Source organism: Blennius ocellaris, assembly GCF_963422515.1.
Source record: "Blennius ocellaris genome assembly, chromosome: 5".
Lineage (NCBI taxonomy): Eukaryota > Metazoa > Chordata > Actinopteri > Blenniiformes > Blenniidae > Blennius > Blennius ocellaris.
The window spans coordinates 28,040,164-28,060,733 of NC_137654.1; the positions used below are offsets into that span (position 1 = coordinate 28,040,164).

Consider the following 20,570-nt stretch of genomic DNA (forward strand, 5'->3'; position numbering starts at 1 on the left):
GGAACACAGTGAAATGTCCCAAAAACATCAGTGACCGATGCATTTTTATTCAATTTTCTTCAAACTCACCGTTTTCCGGTGTTCCAGTGTCCAGCCGTTCTCATTCCTGCACAGCTGGCGCATGGAGTGAACCCACATGGACCTAACACAGATTCCAGTCAATCCTCTTGCAGTTGACATGCGCTTCTCTTCCTGTGACCTTTGACCCGGAACATTATGCAACCTGTGCCCAACCGCTGCCACCAAGTGTCCAAATTGTGCAACAAATAAAAGATCCTACAGCGCGGTTTTGAGGCTAACTGTGTTAAAAAGTCAGTGTTTTCGTCAGGAATTGAGAATCGAACCAAGAATTGTGTCATCGTGAGTCGAAAGTGCAAACCACTGCAGGCGCGGCCTGTTTCACATGGGATACTTTGTATGATAAATGTAGTTTACGATGCTACCAACAATGTATTACATTACATTACTTAAACTCAGTAGAAAAGTACGAGTTTGCACGCGTGTTATTTTTAACAAAAGATTCCAGCGCTGCAGAGATCCAAGCGTAACATTCAATACATTCACAGTATGTCAAAACATTCAGCTCGTCTGGTCTGCAGATGGTGAACATGTGGGCGTCGTTAGCGGCTCAGAATATTTACACATTCTTATATCTGTGACTATGTGAAGGAGAAGACAGGATTCACACCTTAAGACATTGGTCTGAGCTGGTTTTAATGAATATACTAATGCCATCACATCCCCCTTTAACCCCGCGGACGCTCCCGAGCTGCCCCTGATGATGGGTTAAAAGCAGACAGCAATTATCACCGTGCACTCGATGAATATGTGATGAAGTTTTAAAGAACTTAACGGCACAAAACCAGCCATTAAATTGTGACCACCTGCCTCATGCCGGGCAGGTCGCCTTTTTGTTGCCGTGGAAGCAGCCCTGCCATGTGTTTGAGTGGACTTCACTGGACCTCGGAGGGGATCTGACGCCAGGATCAGCAGCGGAGGAGGTTTCCATGTGGAAGTCAGTGAACCTCGTTCGCCCTTCCTGATAGACACCGACGACTGCAAACAGGGGACAAATGCTCCGACCCCGTCGTCTCGCCACCACATGTGGCTCTTGCCCATCTCCAAACACATCTGCACTCAAAACAGCAAGTGAAGTTAGGTTCTATTTGATAAAGCTGGTTCAGGTCACCTGAAACCATTTTGTAGTGGAGCTGCTGTAAGCTGTAGCTTGCTGGGAGACCTGTACTGTACTTTCTCACTCACCATGTTTCTACATTACATGTCACTAATATTTTGACTCTCTTGTAGTCTGTGCTCTCTCTTTCTCTCTCGCTACCTTCCTGCAGGATCTATGACAGCTGCCATCCATCTGCAGCGACTGGATCTCAGTTTGCCGAGTTGATCAGAGAATCCCTACACACAATCCAAACCAGGGTTTGACTCCCGTCCCCCAGTGCCTTAAAATGACTGTTGCATTTGCCGCTATGGAAATCACATATCTCATAACTCGTGTCGCCATTCACCTGCGCCATCGCCATGATGTCGCACTCATCACTGCAATATGATCTCTGGACTCAAAATGCTCTTTTCTTATCGAACTGAAATGTACAGAGTGATGCTGAGGCGTGTCAAGTGGAAGAAAGTCATAGTGTCGATGGTCAAGAGTCAAATCTTTCAATGTGTTTAGTTAGATATACACGTTTTAATATATAATTTTTTTTAATGTGGGCTGGATTTAACTCGTGTGACAGAAGTCAGAGTTTAGGTGAGACTCTCGGTGGATCAGCACAACTTGTGGTTTTTTGGTTTCGTGTTTGATACAGTCAAACATCATCATGACACTCACTCACCGAGCAATCAATCCAAAGCTTCACCGCTGAGAATAAACTCTGATTCTGTGCTTTCTCCAGTCAATGAACAAATATCAGTCATATTTAAAATCCAATAGAGAGAAGGAAGAAAAACAAACACACACAAGAGAATTAGGAAGTCCCTTCACGAGTTGATCTGCAGTAACGTCTTTCAAGAAAACATGGTTCAGTACAATGTGATCAAGTTAAAAAAACAAACAAAAACAAAATAACAGACATCCACGTTGCTACTGAGCTCATTAAGCACTAGGTAAATATTCCCCGACCCGAACAAGTTGCATTATATACTGTACATTTAACATCTCACACAAAAGTGGGACCCATACATAAGTTATGGCATTCGTACAAATGCAAAAGAGGGAACATTAAAGAACTAAAGATAAAAACGTAACAGCTGCAAACATTCAAGGAAAGCATTGTGATACAGACTTGCGGCTACGAGAGGAGGCAACGCAACGGAATAATGAATCATATGTACAATTTTCAGCTGTGAAACTAGTGTGACGCCGTCCGTTTTGGTCCTCGTGCAGACGAAACTATCGAAGTGTCAGAGTGGCTTTACCTGCCCGAGTGAAACAAAGATCTTCAATACGACGGGACTCACAGTGACCAATTCACAAGTCTCCACCACTCGCTCCTCCTCAGAGTGCTGTGCGTCACTTAAACCTAATGAGACTGACGGATTCAAGGTCGCGAGGCCCTGCATTTTCCAATCAGGGTCCAGCATGCACCATCTTAGTCCTTTTAAACAGCAACTTTGCACGTCGCCCTCTGCAGATGATGTGACAGTCGAGAAGCCCTGATTCTTCTCAAACCTGCACCAGAAGGGACACGGGAATAAAACATCAATGCATTAGCATCAACCCGTGCACAAAATAATGCTTTCAAAAAAAACCAATTTATTCTGTTTTTATTAGACCTTTACTTATGTTTCCTATCGTTACATCTATTCTAAAACATGTTTTACCCGCATTAAAAATTTTAATTTGATTAATCTAATTGATTAATTACACACCAGAACAAAACATCCAGAACATAATGTATGACCCTGTTTTAACAGTTCTAGTTGTAATAAACAGCACCGAGGGCTCGTTTATACGATAACGTTTCAAGTGAAAATGCAACGTTTTAGCGGTTTTGTTATGGAAACGCTTCACGTTTCCATGGTGATGGCATCAGAGCATTTTTTTTTTTTAAAGTTCCACATTGGGAGCCGTTTTCCAAAGAGTTAGTTGCATTTCCAGTGGCTCCGAGCGCCGTTGTCGTGTAAACTGACTTCAAAACAAAATAAACATTTTCAGTTTTCACTTGAAATCATCCCGTAAGCTCGGTCCGGCACTCCCGTCGGTGTGCTTACCTTGAAAAGGTGCCCGAAGCTTCAGTAGAGGCCGATCTCCCTCAGGTTGATCTTGATGATGACGTCGGTGACGGCGTCGAACACAAACTGCACATTCTTGGTGTCCGTGGCACAGGTGAAGTGGGTGTAGATCTCCTTGGTGTCCTTTCGTTTGTTCAAGTCTTCAAACTGGCACTGGATGTAGGCGGCGGCCTCTTCGTACGCGTGTCCGCCTGCGGCGAAATAAAAGGGTCAGGCAGGAAGAGAGTTATCTGCATCTATTACATATGATGAGAAATAGAATGAGAAGTGAATTAAGGTTTCGGAGATACACTCGTATTCATTGAAAAGCCAAAATCCATTATGTTTTGGGTGTCCGACAACAGAACAGTGGTGGTTGGAGCCAACTTTTTGAAAGCGCTCCGACTCCGTCTCAATATAGATGGGGGAAAACGCAACTTTTTCAAAAACGCTGCTAATGCGCATGCATCACCGCCGCATGAAGATGAACAAGAAGAACACTGTTTCCTCCAGAGTGTCTTGACTCCCATATTCTCCACATCTATGTTCTCCTGGGACTTGGCAGTTTTATGTTTGAGAGTCACCCGGAACAGCGATCCGACATTATCGTCTGTCCATACGGGTGTGGCTTCATTAACGAAAACAAACAACAGCACCCACTAGTGGCCTCACGACATTGTCATCAGCTTTTCTGTAGAAACAATCGTCATTTTAAAATGGTTGTCATGTAATTGCAAAACTTGCGTGTATTTAGGTCAGGGCTGTTAGTGTTTGTCTTCAGTTCCTTTGGTTTTCAGGAGGATTTTGAAGAACTCTCATGTGCTGTTTTCCTGTTGCGCGTTTCCTGTCATGTTACTGTAACTTCACTTCCCCCTCGTGTTTGTACTTTCCCACTTTGTCTCTTCAAGTTTCACACCAGGCCTGTGTGTGTGTGTGTGTGTGCGTGTGTGATTAAGCATCTGACAACGACTGTTTCACGCATTTGTTCTGATCCCAGTGTTTCCTGTCTCGCTGCTACGTGACGCTTTGAATCTCTGTGTTTCTCACTTTTCCCCTATTTGAGTTTACTATCTAATCGTACTAAATCACGACGCCAATATTTATTGACACATTGATTTCTAGGCATCAAAATCCATTAAGCACATTGTGAGTGAGGATTCCTCCATTTCATCCATTTGTTTTCTCCACGTGCAGTCAAAACTACAAGCTACTGCCCAAACTCACACAGAATGGATCTGTGAATTAATTTCAAACCGGGAACACTCTCTTGTCGCAGACATCAGTCAAACACATTTTAGTTCAAGGGCCTCATACAATCTAATTTCCACTTGGTAAGGTAAAATAGTGCCATAATCATTTCCTTTGTTGGGTTAGTATACCTGATGAAAATATCTATTTTTTTAGTAAAAAAAACAAAATCAAACAATTACTAGAAAAAATTATTTCAATAAAGCGCATTTTAATGAAACCTACCTAGTGTTGTTCTCTGTCTGCAACTCCTAAGACATTTGCTTAAAAAAAAAAAAAAAACATTTTCTGGTTTGGCCAGATTGGAGCCACTTGCAGGCCGGCTTTGTCCCCCGTGCCTTATGTTTGACACCACTGGCATAGAAAACGTGATCATCACGTGATTACATAATATTAATTTGGGGTGATGTGACATGACAGCTCATCTCAGCATATCGCGCGGATTCAATCTCATAACTGGCAACGCAACACCGTGCAGCTCAACACAATGTATAAATACACTGTGAGTCACTGAGACTTCGTCTGAAGGGGAAAAAATGTGAAAAATGCACACAGAAATAAAGCAAAGATTTATTCCGAGAGGAGTTAACAGGAAACCACAACTTCAAAATAGACCCCCCCCCCCCCCCACCTCCCTCTGAAACTGAATCCCTCGTAAAATAAACAAGTTTCCAGGAAGTCGATGCTCCGACGGTGCAGATAGATAAATAAATATTTCCTCTGATCAAAACGCTGGAGAGACGATCACACGGAAAGCGCTGGTGAACAAAGTTTGGCTTCTCACCAGTGTACTCGGGGTAGCAGATGGTGAGCGGGCTCCGGCCGATCTTCTCCTCGAACAGGTCCTTCTTGTTGAGGAAGAGGATGATGGAGGTGAGCGTGAACCACTTGTTGTTGCAGATGGAGTCGAACAGCTTCATGCTCTCGTGCATCCGGTTCTGAGGAGGCAGAGAGAAATGGGTTTAGCTTTGCTGCTCAGGCAAAGCACCACAATATCGTCAGAACACCGTTATTTCACTCAGCTCCCATCGACAGAGGTCAAATATCTTATGTATATTTGATCAACTTTTCACAAAAAATACTCACCTGAATTGCATGAAATTTTAAGGGAAGATACGTCGTCATTCAAGGACCAATCGATTACATTTTGGGACGTTAAAACGTCTAACCTTTTCCGAATAAATCCCAAAAAACTGTGAAAGAATTTCCCATACAAAGCGGATGACAGAGGCACCTCATTAACAAAACTCACCACACAGCAAGTTAGTTTGTTGGCAATAAGGTAAATAATTTTCATGGCAGCATTTACTGATATCTCAGCTCGAATCTTAAGGTTGTGTTGTGTCCACTCCTCTTTAGAAATTTGTTAAAGGGGTCATACTATTCAGCTTTTCAACTCTTTATATACTATATAGAGTTTGATTTCTGATTGGAGCGACACACTTTAAAAAAAAAAATTAAACAAGCCAGGGGGGAGAGAGGACAGACTTTCTCCACTTCTGGGCCATCATTCCAGGTATGAGGACGATTACTACTGTTGGAAGACCACTCGAAAATTAAAAATTAAAAACGGGTTTTCAGACAAAACTACAAGTTTGCAACTCACTTTAGGAGTTGAGAAAAGGAGCAGACTGCAACCTGGCTTTAAACTTTAAAGCCATTAAAGTATCCCGAAAAGAGCAAACTCCTGAACAAATATCGATCGTCTTTCAAAGAGGCTAAAATAGGTTTTGTTGACGCGCCTTTCCGCAGCGGGGCTTTGTTTTCACGGTGGCACGGCCGAGGACGAGCTGACCTCGACCGGCTGAAGGCAGCGCGCGGACTGCTAATGAGAAGGCAAACCATCCAAAACCGCCGCGCGCTCATCGCCGCCTACCATCTCCTCGTCCTCAGCCAGGACCAGGTCGTAGTCGCTGAGCGCCACGCAGAAGATGATGGCCGTGACTCCTTCGAAACAGTGGATCCACTTCTTCCTCTCCGAGCGCTGGCCGCCGACGTCGAACATCCTGACACAGGGACAGCGAGCGCGTTAAAGCCTGCTCAAAATCATGTGAAAGGACTGATAGAACGACATGGACTGATACAAAAACATGGATTATCTATGAGTTATTAAAAAGGCCCAAATATATATATATATATATATATAACAATTTGCCCATGATGGGACGCACACAGAATGATCAGGGATTTCTATCCAGCCCTCAGGCTGTGTTGAGACTATAAGACCAGCGGCACTAACTTGAAATAGAGATCTTTGAAGGTGAAGTGAGTTTCCACGATCCCGGTGGTCTTCACGCGGGTACGCAGCACGTCCTGCTGAGTCGGGACGTAGTTGGCCTGGCAGATCCGGTCCAAGTCGTTCAAGTAGCTGATGGGCGAGGGGGAAAGAAAAGGAGGGCTCAAATCGTGGTGTATGTATTAAACCTATATACTCTTGTGTGTGTATATATACATATATAGTTGTGTTGGCTTCTTCTGGGGGTGTCAGAGAGGTTTCGGTAGGTGGGCTGCAGCAGCAAATGAACTGGAAGTTTTTTCCCCAATGTGTTTTTTTTCTTCTATCACTATAAATCCACTAAACTGCCATAAGTGTTCACTCGATTGCCGTCACATGGAAATTAATTCAATCGTCAGATTAGCTGAATAACCTTCATTTTGTTGTCTTAACTTTCTGATATTATTTCTTTTTAATGGACAATTTAGTAAAAATGTACATGGCATCACTAATCATGGGATTTCCAGGAGCGCGATTCGTCAACGCCTCCACCGTTCCAGTCAGCTGGCGGTCTGCTTTACACCACCGCATCAGACGCTTTGCGCTGCGCTTGGCGCTGCGAGGCCTGGACGCAGCTGCTCGGCAGTGGAAAGGGCAGAAGGAAGGCGAACTATGCGCCTCAGCATCCGCTGACCGCGCTCTTCGTGGCTCGGTTGCTGTTGTTCCAAATCCCTTGGAACAACAGCAGCGGAAGTGACTGGAACACTTGAATTGAATCATCTGGGAAAATACTTTTGGCAATATAGTGTAGATGTCTGCTAGTTATTTCACTAAAACACACTTTTTGAGAACTGGATTTAGCGTTTCAGTCTTCATATACACGCCCGCTTGTAAAACGGACTGAATCACACCAGCGGCGGAGAGATTAAGACCATTTTTTTCCCCCCTTTTATTAGTCGCGTGGAATAATTAAAGTTATATAGTCCTCCGAACTCCCTGCATCATGCACAGTAACAAACTCCCAGTCTTCTGTCTGGTCACGTGGACAGTTTGTTCTGCTTGCAAACAGCTGAGGACGCCACAGAACGATACTAAATATGGGCTCATATTTTTGTGGTTGATAAACACTGGCTCCTTGTGGGTTGAGTAAAAACAGACGAAGAGCGCTGGTTCCCTGGGTCTCGCAGAGCGGACGCAGTGCTCACGGAGTCATGACAGCTCGGCTGTTTGCACAACAGACAACGTGACCTTCACACCGAGTGAAACAGAAACAGCCGCGAAAGAAGGGAACCTTGAGGTTTTCGTCCACGTCCCGATTAAGCAGCACAAGAAAGGAGAACTATTCGTAGCCCGAATTGCTTTGTTTGCATTTTCTCCCCCCCACATGGTCTTTATCAGATGGTTTCCTTTGTTAACGAAGGAAAGTGCGAGAGGAAAATGAGGAGTTTCTCCTTCAATTTCGCTCCTTTCTCAGGAATGCCATCAGCTGTGCAACAAGCCGCCACACGACCTCCGGAAACAAGACGCATCTTGTCCTCTGCGCCGCCTGAAATGTTACGCAGATGAACGTTGGAAACCACCTCTGCTCAGAACTGTGTCATGTTCCCATCTGACCAAACATTCCTTTAAAAGTAAGGCGTGACTACGAGGTGATGTGAAGCCCTGCTTCAAGTGAAGACGCGTCTTTTTTTTTTTTTTTTGGGTTGGGTCGTCTCAGAAAAGTGTCACCTTTACACAGCAGACGACCACGTTGGACAAAATGGACCGGGAGTCGGGGCACCACCGAGGAAACGCTGTCGTTGTTGTCCTTCTACTGTGAGCATGTGCAGAAGAACTATTCACTATGGCCGTGGTTTGCGTGCACAGCCGCAGCGTTTGCACGACGACTGAGCTGGAGCGTTTTCGAAAAGTTCCACCTCGGGAGCTGTTTTCAGTGGCTCCGGGCAAGGTTGTCATGTGATAAATAAATAGATCAATAATTTAATTCATTAATCAAAATAAAACAAAACAAAATAAAATAAAATAGGCACTCAGTAGACTGCATACCTTCACCAAACCACAATTGTTTGCGTAACTGCCTGTCAGGCAGCTTATACATCACTGTGTGAAACACTGAGCAGGGAGCATCTCCATGGCAACAGACGCTGACCTCCCTTGACCTCCTCCTTGAGGTGCCTCTCCCATCTGTTTTGTATGGGAAATCTTTTTTGCGGTTTTATGGGATTTATTCATGAACGGTTAGCCGTTAACATCCCAAAATGTAATCGCTTGGTCCTTGGATGATGACAAATCATCCCTGAAGATTTCATGGAATTTGGGTTAATCGTTTTGGCAGAAAATTGATAAAATACATAGAAACTGATAAATAAATAAATATATGTAGACAAAAAAAACCTATTAAAACCTTCCGCCCCAAACTTTTGTTGGTGAATGTAATAAATAATAATAATAATAATAATAATAAATTTACTAAATAAATAAATAAACGGACACCCGAAACGTAATGAAAGTTTGACGTATACACTTGTAATGGCTGCCGGCGTGAACAGGCCCTAATGCCGCAGCCTGTGATGTTTAAGACGCCGCGTAAAGAAGTGAGTCCTCACTATGCGGCCGAGTCGTTGAGCTGATACTCTCGTGACCGATCGAAGCAGGCCTGCACGCCGCCGTCGCTCCACAGCCTCCGGATCACTCCCGTCAGCTCCGCGGACATCACGCCCTCCTCAGCGGAGCTCGCCAGGGCAAACAGCTGTCGGGCATCGTCCTGGCAACACAATAAGTAAGTCAACACGCTGCAAGAAGAGCTCCCCGCAGATAAAATGACACGAATGAGGAGTTCCACTGAGCTCGGTCGGCTCACCGCCCGTGCAGCATCTCCAAAGTCAATCTTCAGCTGGCCCATCGCCCTGATGATGGCCATGATGGACTGGATGGTGTTGCTGTACACCACCACCTTATACTGCTTGCACTCCTCTTCTGAGTAGCCGTCTTCATGAATGATTCTGACACAGAAGCAAGAATCAAACAGGGTTTTTTTTTTTTTTTTTAGTTTGACATCGCGAACAATGGTGCTAACAAATGTGCGGCGGGTTCCACTTCTGGAGGATTTTATGCAGCGCTGTCATTAGTGCTGGAATTTGAGCTTCAGTGAGCATACAGCATGGCTAATGTGGGAACCGGGCAGACTCTATTCAGGCCCAGCCAGGCTACAACTGCCCTCTGTGGCTATTGTTTCACATGTTGTGCGAAAAAAAGGGGGCTTCCTCCCTCGCCTGAACAGAGCGAAATGAGGCTCGTGCTCCACTTTTCTAAAGCGTTTCCACAAAGATAAACCCACGACCTGGACAGTCATAAGAGTTGTAACTTACTTCATTTGCTTGACTATTGTGCTTTTCCCAGATTCCCCGGCACCTGAAAGAAAAAATAAATAAATAAATAAAATAAAGAGGAAGAGACATTTGAGGAGCAGCCATTACAACATTATCGCATCATGTTTCGTGTCGACAGTGGATCAGAGCAGCTTTTCATTACAGCTGAACTTAAATCTCATTTAATCACACAATGTGCCTTATGTTTTGTGTCAGAAGCCCCGGAGGAAACGCCGCCTGGCTTTCACCAGCCAAAACTTTAAATAGAGCCCGGGGGAGCGTGCGCAGTCATAAAGCACCCACCTTGCACGCTGCTACCATCAACAATGTGACGCATCAGTCAGCTGTTTTAATGTATGAGCAGAGACAATCAGCGGAGGGGAAATATTTAACTCATCACGATACAATTAAAAAAAAAAAGTTTTCGCCATGCAGAAAGTTCACAGGCGAACTTCAGGGGAAACGGTGACGAGTTGACGCAACACTGGGCGTCGGTGACAAATCATAAACTGCTGAGCGGCACAAACGATGTCAGAGGCTCAGAAAGTCACCGTGATTCACGGCAAGAGGATTTCACAAGAGCAAACTTTACAGTATTCCGACAACAATTAGCCAAACAGGAAACAGTTGTCGTGCTTCTGGCTGAGACTGTGTTTTTCCACTGGAGAGACGATATCGTGCAGAGAGAGAGAGAGAGAGAGAGAGAGAGAGAGAGGACATGACAAATACACCACACATGATTCGAAGAGTCAACCGGTAATATGCAACACCTCAAAATCCGCCTAAAATACTGAACTACCCAGAGGATGAACTATTCTAGCCAGTGATGTATTGAAGAAAACAGTTGCAGATACTCTTTGAAGTCAAAGGGTCAATTTACGATTTTGGACTCCTTTTGATTTTACATCTATATTTCAACATGAATTAACCGTTTAAACTTGACGGCTTGGTGTCTTTTTTCACAATAAAAACAACAATAAATTCATCTTGGATGTTAGAAGCTACATCGGGGAGAAAGATGTTCTCTCATGTCTTTTTTTCCAAATGATTCATAAAATCATAAAGCATCTTAATAACACAACTGATGTTAACGTTGCTGATTCTCAGACATCTTTAACGTTGCTGTCAGGAGAACTGGATTAGTTCTGGATTAACGAGGTGCTTCTGTTCCCATAAGCAGGAGTTCGATGATGAAGCACCAGAGCTGCTCTTTACTGGCGATAAAAGCTTCAGATAACGCAGCGCGGAGAGAGGCAGCAGCCTTGCAGCTTTTTCCAACTGAAATAATGACAAACAAACCCACCTCCACTTCAGAAGACTTCATTACATGACTTATCTCACCAATAATCAATAGTCAAGTCAAAATCAGTCACTATTTTGTCTGTAAAAGTTACTGTATAAATGTGACTTTTGTTCAGCAGTTTCACGTACGAGCTGCATGTCATGCAGAAAGAGCGCCGTGTAAATCATCGGTCGCTCGTTAAGTTTGCAGAATTTGGAAAATGAAAGACTGGGACCGCAGTGGAGGCGGAACCATAAATACTACGAACATCTGCTGTCTTTATTAAAAAGCAGTACGTTACATCTTACCAGTCAGGCTCTCGTGTTTCTTTCCGCTTCATAAGATGAAGGTCCTTCACATTTGTAAGAGTCGAATATTTCAACACACTCAAGATGATCCACAGACTTCAACTATGGAAACTAACAATAAACAGCTGTAAGACGAGCAGCAGGATTGTGGAAGTTCAGCAGTTCACGCTCACCGATCGGTTCAACGTGCTAAGGCCATTCTTCCCAAAAAATTGCAGACTTCCAGTTTTTAGTGTCTGGCTTCAGCTCAGACTTCCTCGTATGAAGTGCAACAGGTACAATCGCTCCTTCATCCATTTCATTTGTTCCACTTCAATTCATATCATGAGGCTTCTCGCAGGTCGGCGGGAACTTCTAATATGAAGTGACAGCACTTTACTGATCTTATACAGTCTGCCAGTGCTACTAGTGTTGTTTCAGCACACTGTTTACCCTTCACTCTTTTAAATGTTGTATTCCATGTATGTTTTGAACCAAACTGCACCTTTAAAATGAAAGCATGCGTCAAGTACATTCATTTCCATTACGCTTGTAACTTCTCACGTGTGTCTCCACACACTGGTCAGATGCAGTGTTGATGTACGTTTTTCTGCCGTGCAAATATGTCTTCAAAAATACATTTAATTGGCCTGAGGGGGAGCCTATAAATGTCAAAGAAACATTACAGTGAGTTCTGCTCCGAGGTACATAAATATCTCTGCGTGTTCGCAGTTGTCCAGGAATGGGGATTCTCGAACGTCTGAATGGACTCGGTTGAACTCTGAAGTCACAGGAGACGTCACACTAATAAAAGTCAGAACCTGTTTACGCGACGCTTCACATGGAAACGCATCTTTTTGGGTTGTCGTTCCAGAAAAGTTGCACGTTTACACAGAAACGGCAGAAAACGATGTGGTTTCCATGTTGCGGGGTGCTGCTATTTGTTTTTCGTAATGAAACCACACACACATGCATGCAGATAACAACACACTATAAGCATAAACAATAGTAGTACACGGACATTCTAGTGGACACACGACCAAGTTGGATCGTTTTTACGGTGACTGTCAAAACAAAACTACCAAGACCCAGGGGAATATGGACTGGGAGTCATGACACATTGTTGTCGCTGCCCTTCACCTCGCGTATGTGCATACAAACATATTTACTATGGCCGTGGTTTGAAGTTTTGCACTGAAATAAACAACTGCAATTATCAGCTTATGATTTTGACGTTATTGCATAATTGGAGCTGGGGACACGCAGAGACCACGAGGCCTCGGGCCTGTTCGGCTGTCGTCACAGAGACGAATCTCGTCGCTTCGAAAGCTCACGTGATAAGGTCTGACATCGTGTCTGTATTCGAGTCAAGAAGAGCAGAAGCTATGAGGAAATACGTTAAAAGTCCAAGAGACAAAACAAATGCATCACTCATCCTCTGTAAGGAAGTTATTTAAGGAGCCTTGGAGGGATGAAATGTTGGTTAAATGGTTGGCTCCACTGTAGATACATAACAATTGAAAACACATTTTTAAAACGGGAATTTAAAACAGGAACTTTATTGACATGAGGAAACCGCAAAAGCACCTGAATGTCAAACATTATTTTAGTAAAGTCCAATTTCATCTCCAGTGGGCTAGGAAGGTAAAATAGTGCCATAATAATCATTAAATCTAAAACCTCTCGTTGTTGTTTTGCAGAGTAAATGTGATGGAAAATATTTCGAACATAAAGTACATTTTAATGAAACATTCTGGAGCAGAATATAGTGAAATGTCCCCGAAAAAGTTGCTCCTGTTGCATTATGGGTGTTTTTACAAAACTCCCCCTTTCAGGTTAATACTCATCAGCTATTATTCATGGCAGCATCACCGATATCTCAGCTCAGGAATCACTTTGTGTTTTGTCTGCTACTCTAAAGAAATTTGCTTATAAAAACAAACAAACTATATTTCCTTTGAGATTTTGACCATTTGCTTGGCGTTTTGGCCGTATTGGGGCCTCTCGCGGTTCGGTTTTGGTCCTCGGACTTTACGTTTGACAGCCTGTTCTGGGCGCTTCTCTCCTGTAGTTGGCCTTTGTTAGAAACTATGTGCTGCGGTGAATCCCCCCCCCGCAGACGGAGCAGCGGTTGGACTCCGTGTCACTATGCAACCTGCTGACCGCAGCAACACGGATGCGTCTGTATACAACAGACATGAAGCGCTATACTCAGACCCAATTTCCATTAACGTCTGTCCCGAGTTCTTATGGGTGTCTGAGCTTTTATTTCTCTCAACTTAATGTAACCACATGTGATCCAAAAACTACAAAAATAAAGATCCAGGCCGTGGGAGGAGAATTATGGGACAAGTCTCGATGGAGGCGTATTTCAGAATCAGGATGCGTTGCCTCGTAATAAACGGTGGCCACGCTCGATCCAAACCCACGGTCAGGAATCCACGGCAGCTGCTTTTTTTTTTTTTTTGTCGGGGAGTGATGTGTTCACACGGACGGCAGCCAGAGCGGTGCTGCGTGAATTCCATCGGCGAAGCCGCCAGGCGGAGAGCATGAGGACAGACTGCGTTGCTCTCCGGACCCTGACCCTAACCTCGCTCATCCGACGCCATTTCTCTGGCTGACTTTCAAGCGCGGAGCACCGCCAGCTCGACGAGCGACTTCGCGCGGGGGCATTCCCCGACGTCCAAGCCCCCATTTAACGAGAATCTGAAATGCAGATTGTTTTATGAATCACTGTTTGTGGTCAAACAGCAGAAGGATTTCATTGGAAGGCTGCACTGGCTCTAAAAGCTTTGTGGGTTTCGAATAAAGAACGGCAGCTGAACTCCTCTTTGTTTTTGTTTTTTTTCCCCCTATAACTCTCTTGTCCCACCAACGGACGGGGAGCGAGAGACACTGCCTGGAAAAATCTCTGTGGTCAGAATCTGAAAAACGAGTGTTTCCAAACAACGTTAACGTAGCACCATCACACGTATTGGTCGGGGCTTAAACCTCATACATCTGATAAACTGCCGGTGAGAAGATTCGTGTGTGTGTGTGTGTGTCCAACAACCACATGTATGTGACTTATTGTGAAATATTTATGAGCTGAAACAGTTTTTGGCTGCTGCACAACAGCGACGACCGAAAACAGTGGAAACTTCCTCTCTAATAGACGCTGGTTCAAAATGGCTCAGGAGCGAAAGTTCCTCTCGCAGCATTGTTTTCTATCTTGAATGTCTTTTAAACAAATTTTTATTATTATTTCAGATTTTTTTAGAGGGATTTTCTCTTGTCTTCGGTTGTTCAATTGAGGAATGTTATTAAGCTTCTTCAGAACTGGACAATCCATCACTAAAAAAAATTATCCTTCTCAGTCATTTCCACATTCACAAAAATAATTAGTTGAGTTAATGTAATTTAATTGTGTCACCCATTTCCATCTATTCATATTAAGTAGATTTAATCCTACTTATTCATATTATCTGAACAACATGTATTCGAATGAGCCATTTAACAACAAGAAACTCAAACAAATTCCTCTCATTTAAAAAAAATTTTTAAATTTTTTTTAGTGCATCCACATTAATGGAGATTGTTGCAGCACAGTTTACTCAGGGGTGTCAAACATAAAACCCGATTCTCCAAAACTGGCTTGGAAGAGGTTCCAATCCAGCCCAGCAAACAACCGAGCGAATGGTTAGAAATAAATAAATAAATAAATTGATTTCTTTAATACATTTTTTTCAGACACAACAGAACACTGAGAGCCTGAGCTCAGATACTGCCATGAAAAATCGCAAACTATAGGACAAGTTTTCACTTTATTATGCACCAGAAAGTTTGACTAAAATTGGCTTTATTTTGAATTTTTTGTCATTTTCACTTTTGTTTTGTTTCATAGTAGCAACTTTCCTTTTCATCGACTGTACAACAACAACAAAAAAACTACTTGAAAGTTTACATTTAAAGGTTATTATGGCACTATTTTATCGATCTGCTCGACCCACTCGAGATGAAATGGGACCGTATGTGGCCCCGAAACTACAGATGTATTTTACACTACAGTGTATCCACAGTTACAAATACTTTATCCCTCGCATGCAAGAATACCTTAAAACTCAACAACATGAACCAATGCAACACTGTGGGTCAAGTGACAATATATGAGATTATAATCAGGTTAATGTGAACAAACCTGTGGGAAAGTGGCTATAATGCTTCAGGAATCACAATATTGTTAATGGCCTGATGGCTGGACTGTGGAGCGTCACCACCACCGTGTCTGCAATTAGCTGTTCGCCAGATCAGTGTGTGTGTGTGTGTGTGTGTGTGTGTCAGTCATTGATGTTATGCACTTTATCCTGAAAGGCCTAAATAAGCTGCCATTTTTGTCACCGTCACTTTAAAGTGTAGCAGGAAAGCAGCTGGACCACAGTGCGCATCAATACTCCACAAGTTTAAAAGGGTGAAATTAAGCCAAAATTCAATTTCTAATCGTTTCCCAGCAGTATTAATCGTCCCCGTACCTGGAGTGACACAACAGAAGTGAAGAAAGTGTGCCCTCTCTCTCCCTGGCGTGTTTCAATTTATAAAAACAGTGTTGCTCCAACCAGCCAATCAGAAATCAAACCCTATATAGTGTCATCGGGAGGTTTCGCCAATCCAAATCAAGATAGGCCCCTCCCCTTTGACTCCTCCCACAATTAAGCAGCTCTGGCACATGCCACCACGAGAGGAAGTACTTCCTCCTCGTCCCAAGATGGGCATGTGGGGGCGGAGCCAGTCCAGCTCACACAGACACAGCAGATTCTGAATGTAGCGCCTCTGACCAAATATTCAATGGATGAAAATCAAGGAAAAGATAGATTTTGGGAAATAAACGTTGAATACAATGTTTTTTTGGACCAACGAGACCATGTCTGGTGTTGAAAGACTGTTCAATATTGTGTCTGACAACACAGTAAACATGCAACTATTAACATCTGATAAATACATTCATGGGGGGTCACTTTCAGAGGCCTTTTTCGCGTCACTTTGTCTCGCCTTAACAAACAGCGCATGAATCTTTGACATTGCCCATCTTGCTGGCTCAGCTCCTCGGAGATCATGACCGGCAAATTAATCTGCTCCTCGGCCCGACCTTGACTGATTCACGAGTGTGAGGCTGGTAAACACATTCCTACGCTCGGAAGTGTGCAGCGTTTCACCGTCGTTAAATACGACGTGGCGTGTCGAGGCACGGCCCTCCGTACCTCATACCGGCTGCAGTTTCTTCGCTGCATGAATGAAAATGTGTGTATTATTACCATTGCCTGACTCAAGCGTCAAAATTACACGCTTGGCCCTCTCACCGACACTTGAATCGGATTATTCGTAACGTCGGGGAGACGCCTTTTCCCTCTTTCTGAGCACAAAACAATCGAATATTAACCTCGTACGGGTTTCGATAGAACGGTCAGCAAAATAAAGTCAAAATGTACCAGCAGAGTAAGAGGTAGGGAAAGAAAAACAATGAATCTGAAGTTGAAGAGAAGTTTTCAACCTCGCAGGCCGACAACACATGAGATGGTTGAGTTTAATTCCCCCCTCCCCGACACGCTGGTGCAGCCCACACCACAGACCGTCAACACGCTACCGACTGAATAGAAAACGCCTGACGTGGGGAAAAAGGCAGACGCCGACTCTCGCAGTAACTTATCGTCATTCAAGTATTTCTAGGTTTTTCCCTCAAATCTCCAGATCCGAACGTTCCAAAATCATCTCGGTATTTTCTGGAGCTGCCGAAGAAGAGCGTGGCGCCCCAGATCCTCGATCCCGCATCGTTTTTCATGCCTTCAACACATGAACCTGATGAACAAATCGTCAGTGAGCTTGATAAAGGGCCAGTCGGCCGCGTCGGAGCAGAGACGCTCCGCGGTTCTTCAGGATCGTCTCAAGGTGAACATTTACCCAAAACCGCTGATTTAGAGTCAATCGATGACCTCGAATTGTCTTTAGATTCCAGGATGAAGCTGGAAGAGCTTGAGAAAAACTAGTGGAGGGGCATGAAGAAACTCAAGATTGAGAAGATGAAACTTTGACCTCAAGGAAAGACCATCACAGTTTCAGTTTGCTTTTCTCTTTATGGACTCAGAGGTCTCCATCCATTCATCCATCCATCCATACAGCCAAACATCCATCCATCCGTCCAATTATTCATTCATCAATCTATCTATCTATCTGCTCGTCCATCTATCCATCCAAACATCCATCCATTCAGTCATCTGTCAATCCATCCATCCATCCATCTCTCACTGACACCATCGTCACACTTCATCTTGATCTACTGCTGCATCTTCTGGTCACACGCGACGACGTGAAGCCAAACGGTTTTGAACGAGGCACAAATGTCTGTGGTTTGTGTCACTGTGATTTATCTGAATCCCACTTTAAAGCGGAAACAAATAATAGCCGGTACAAATGCTGAGAAAGCTCCCTGTGAGCTCCAGAGGAGAGCGTGACCCGAGGAGTGTTTCTGCTGATGTGCGTGAAATTGTTTCAAACTTTGGCCTGTGGCTGTGAAGAATCTGGAGGAAACACAGACTACACAGAGTAACAAGGTTGGTTGTGGACGGTGGCAAGTGAACGAGCTCCCAGCAGGTCAGCACTGAGGGGGTGTGGAGGGTGGGGGGGCTCAGGGCTCACAGTTGCCCCTCTCACCACCACCATCTGGTTTGCTTCTCCACGTTGTGTCAGGAGAAATGATGAGGCACAGCTGCTTTAAACCAACAGGAGGAGGAGGAGGTTGTTTGAAGTCAAACTATTGACTGTGCAGCAGTGAAACAGTGAGAAATAGCAGGAGTAACCCCCCCCCCCACCCCACCCCCCCTTCCACACAAACACAAAAAGAGCCAATAAAACGTACCGAGCAGAAGCAGTTTGACCTCTCTGGAGGATTTCTCTCGGTCTTCTCGCAGGTTTTTATCAATCATCTTACTCCTCTCCACCGCAGCTTTGTCCTCGGCGCTGATCGTGCAGCCCATGTTTTTGCTCTCGACTTGGCAAGAGGCGGCTCAGCAGCTCATCAGCCGTCCCGGGGAAGTTTGCAGAGAGAGAGAGAGAGAGAGAGAGAGAGAGGGAGAGAGAGGGAGAGAGAAAGAGAGAGAGAGACTGGGTGGAAAGGCGTTGGCACTGGAGCCTCGGTGCGCTGCGCTCTGCGCTCTGCGCTGCGCGTAAAGCTGATCCAGAGAACAGCGACACTAATCCAAAACTATGTTTGAGTTCTTCTTAGTCCAACTTATCTGCACTTTTCTTTTTTTTTTAACGTAAAAAGCGGGTAAAAGTAAAAAAAAAAAAAATTAAAAAATTTGCAAAAACAAATTGCAATCTGCAGGAATCTATACGAAATCCAAACGTCAGATTCAGCGTTTTAGAGAAAAATTTGAAAAATATAAAATGTCCACCTTTACTCCATTAAAAAAAAGTGTGTGCCGCAGGAGCGCGTCCATCCAGCGGGTCCAGCTGCAAACCTAGAAAACCTGACTGAAAAAGGAAAAGTGACGCCCCCCCCCCCTTTCCCCCGAGGGCTGATGGGAAATGTAGTTCCAACACATCACCTCATATTACGTTGCCACTGGAAATTTCCAAGTCTCACTTAAAATCACATTTATTATTCATAGGACTTCCCGGACGATCCTTGTTAATGCTTGATATTTATTATACTTTTGATGAATTGCTCCTGGAAACTATGAAAAGTGTTTTTCACATAAAATTGCCTGTATGACTTTTATTATTATTATTATTTTTAGTCCATTACAAAAACTGCTGTTGATTTTTAATGTGCCTAACAAATCAAACTTTAGCTTTACTCTTCCTGTGGAGTCTGGTAAGTGTTCACAGTCACATGTTTACAATCCACTTACAATCGGTGTAGTTTAATCGAATCCGTCTTTATTTATGAAGCACTTTAAAAGCCAAAGTACTGTACACAAACCAAACAACACAATGAAAAGGCAAATAAAAAAAATACACCAAAAATGTAAAAAGTAAAGAATGCGTAATATCAGCATCTTTGTTAAAAGTCTATCAGAGGTGGGTTTTAAGGTTTAATTTAAAAAGAGATAAATAAAGAAGTTGCCAGTCTGGTGTGAAATGGTAGATTGTTTCATAACCGAGAAGCCTCGTTTGAGATGTTTAGGTTGTTTTATTGACTTGTTGTCAGTATGTGGAGGATTCTTTGTTTCTGTATAAGCTCTCTGTGCTTTTTTTTACTGTCTTTAGCACAAATTCAACGTTTCCATCATGCATTTGGTTTCTGTCAATGTTTGTACAAATAAAGCAAGAAAAAAAGAGAAAGAAAAGGAGATTTTATTAGTCTCCTGTCCGACTTAAAGTAAAGGCAAGAAAGATTTATGTGGTGTGAGAGCGCCCTCTGTGGACAATTGGTTGAACTGCAGGTGTAGATTTGATTTAATTCCCTCTGTGATAAACAGATTAAATCATCCAATCAAGAGTTTATTTTCTTTCTGGTTGTGGTGACAGCGGAACGTCTGATGCTCGTATTTCATATAATTTCCCAACTCTAAGTAATCTGTTGGACTTAATCTGCCAGCAAAGAGAAATAATTTTCGACCTATTCTCGTATTATTCTTCCAGAAATGTTCATATTGATCTTTTTTGCACATAAAATAAAAGCAGTAGTAAATTATGTGACTATAAATCTACTACAAAACATTTGGGGACTTTTTTGGGGGGCATACCAACAACTATTTGCTGTTTCCTATCTATTAGTGGACAGAACAAAAAACTATTTTCATCAGTGTTCTTAATACCGACTTCCTCATTATTATTTAATACATGCGTGGAAAAACACCACAACACAGAAAATCACAAGATATCCACATAGTTTAATTCCACTGGACACATGCGAGCAAAAGTTACGAAAGTTATGAAAGAATACGCAATTTATACTCAAGTGACTC

At 43.5% G+C, this 20,570-nt stretch overlaps 1 protein-coding gene across 2 annotated transcripts; it reads right to left on the minus strand.

The window, feature by feature from the left end:
• Window positions 1–806: 806 nt before the first annotated feature.
• On the minus strand, window positions 807–19,086 carry gnai3 (guanine nucleotide binding protein (G protein), alpha inhibiting activity polypeptide 3). Of its 2 annotated transcripts, XM_080496774.1 has the most exons (9): window positions 18,515–19,086; window positions 10,060–10,102; window positions 9,552–9,693; window positions 9,298–9,455; window positions 6,716–6,844; window positions 6,353–6,482; window positions 5,261–5,414; window positions 3,229–3,440; window positions 807–2,686 (listed from the first exon to the last, which is right to left on the minus strand). In XM_080496774.1, the coding sequence occupies exons 1-8, from the start codon at window positions 18,630–18,632 to the stop codon at window positions 3,250–3,252; spliced, it is 1,065 nt and encodes a 354-aa protein (XP_080352900.1). In that variant the 5' UTR covers window positions 18,633–19,086; the 3' UTR covers window positions 807–2,686; window positions 3,229–3,249. The 2 variants fall into 2 exon arrangements, with proteins under 2 accessions (XP_080352900.1, XP_080352899.1); XM_080496773.1 differs by having other exon boundaries at window positions 9,298–9,693.
• Window positions 19,087–20,570: the final 1,484 nt, after the last annotated feature.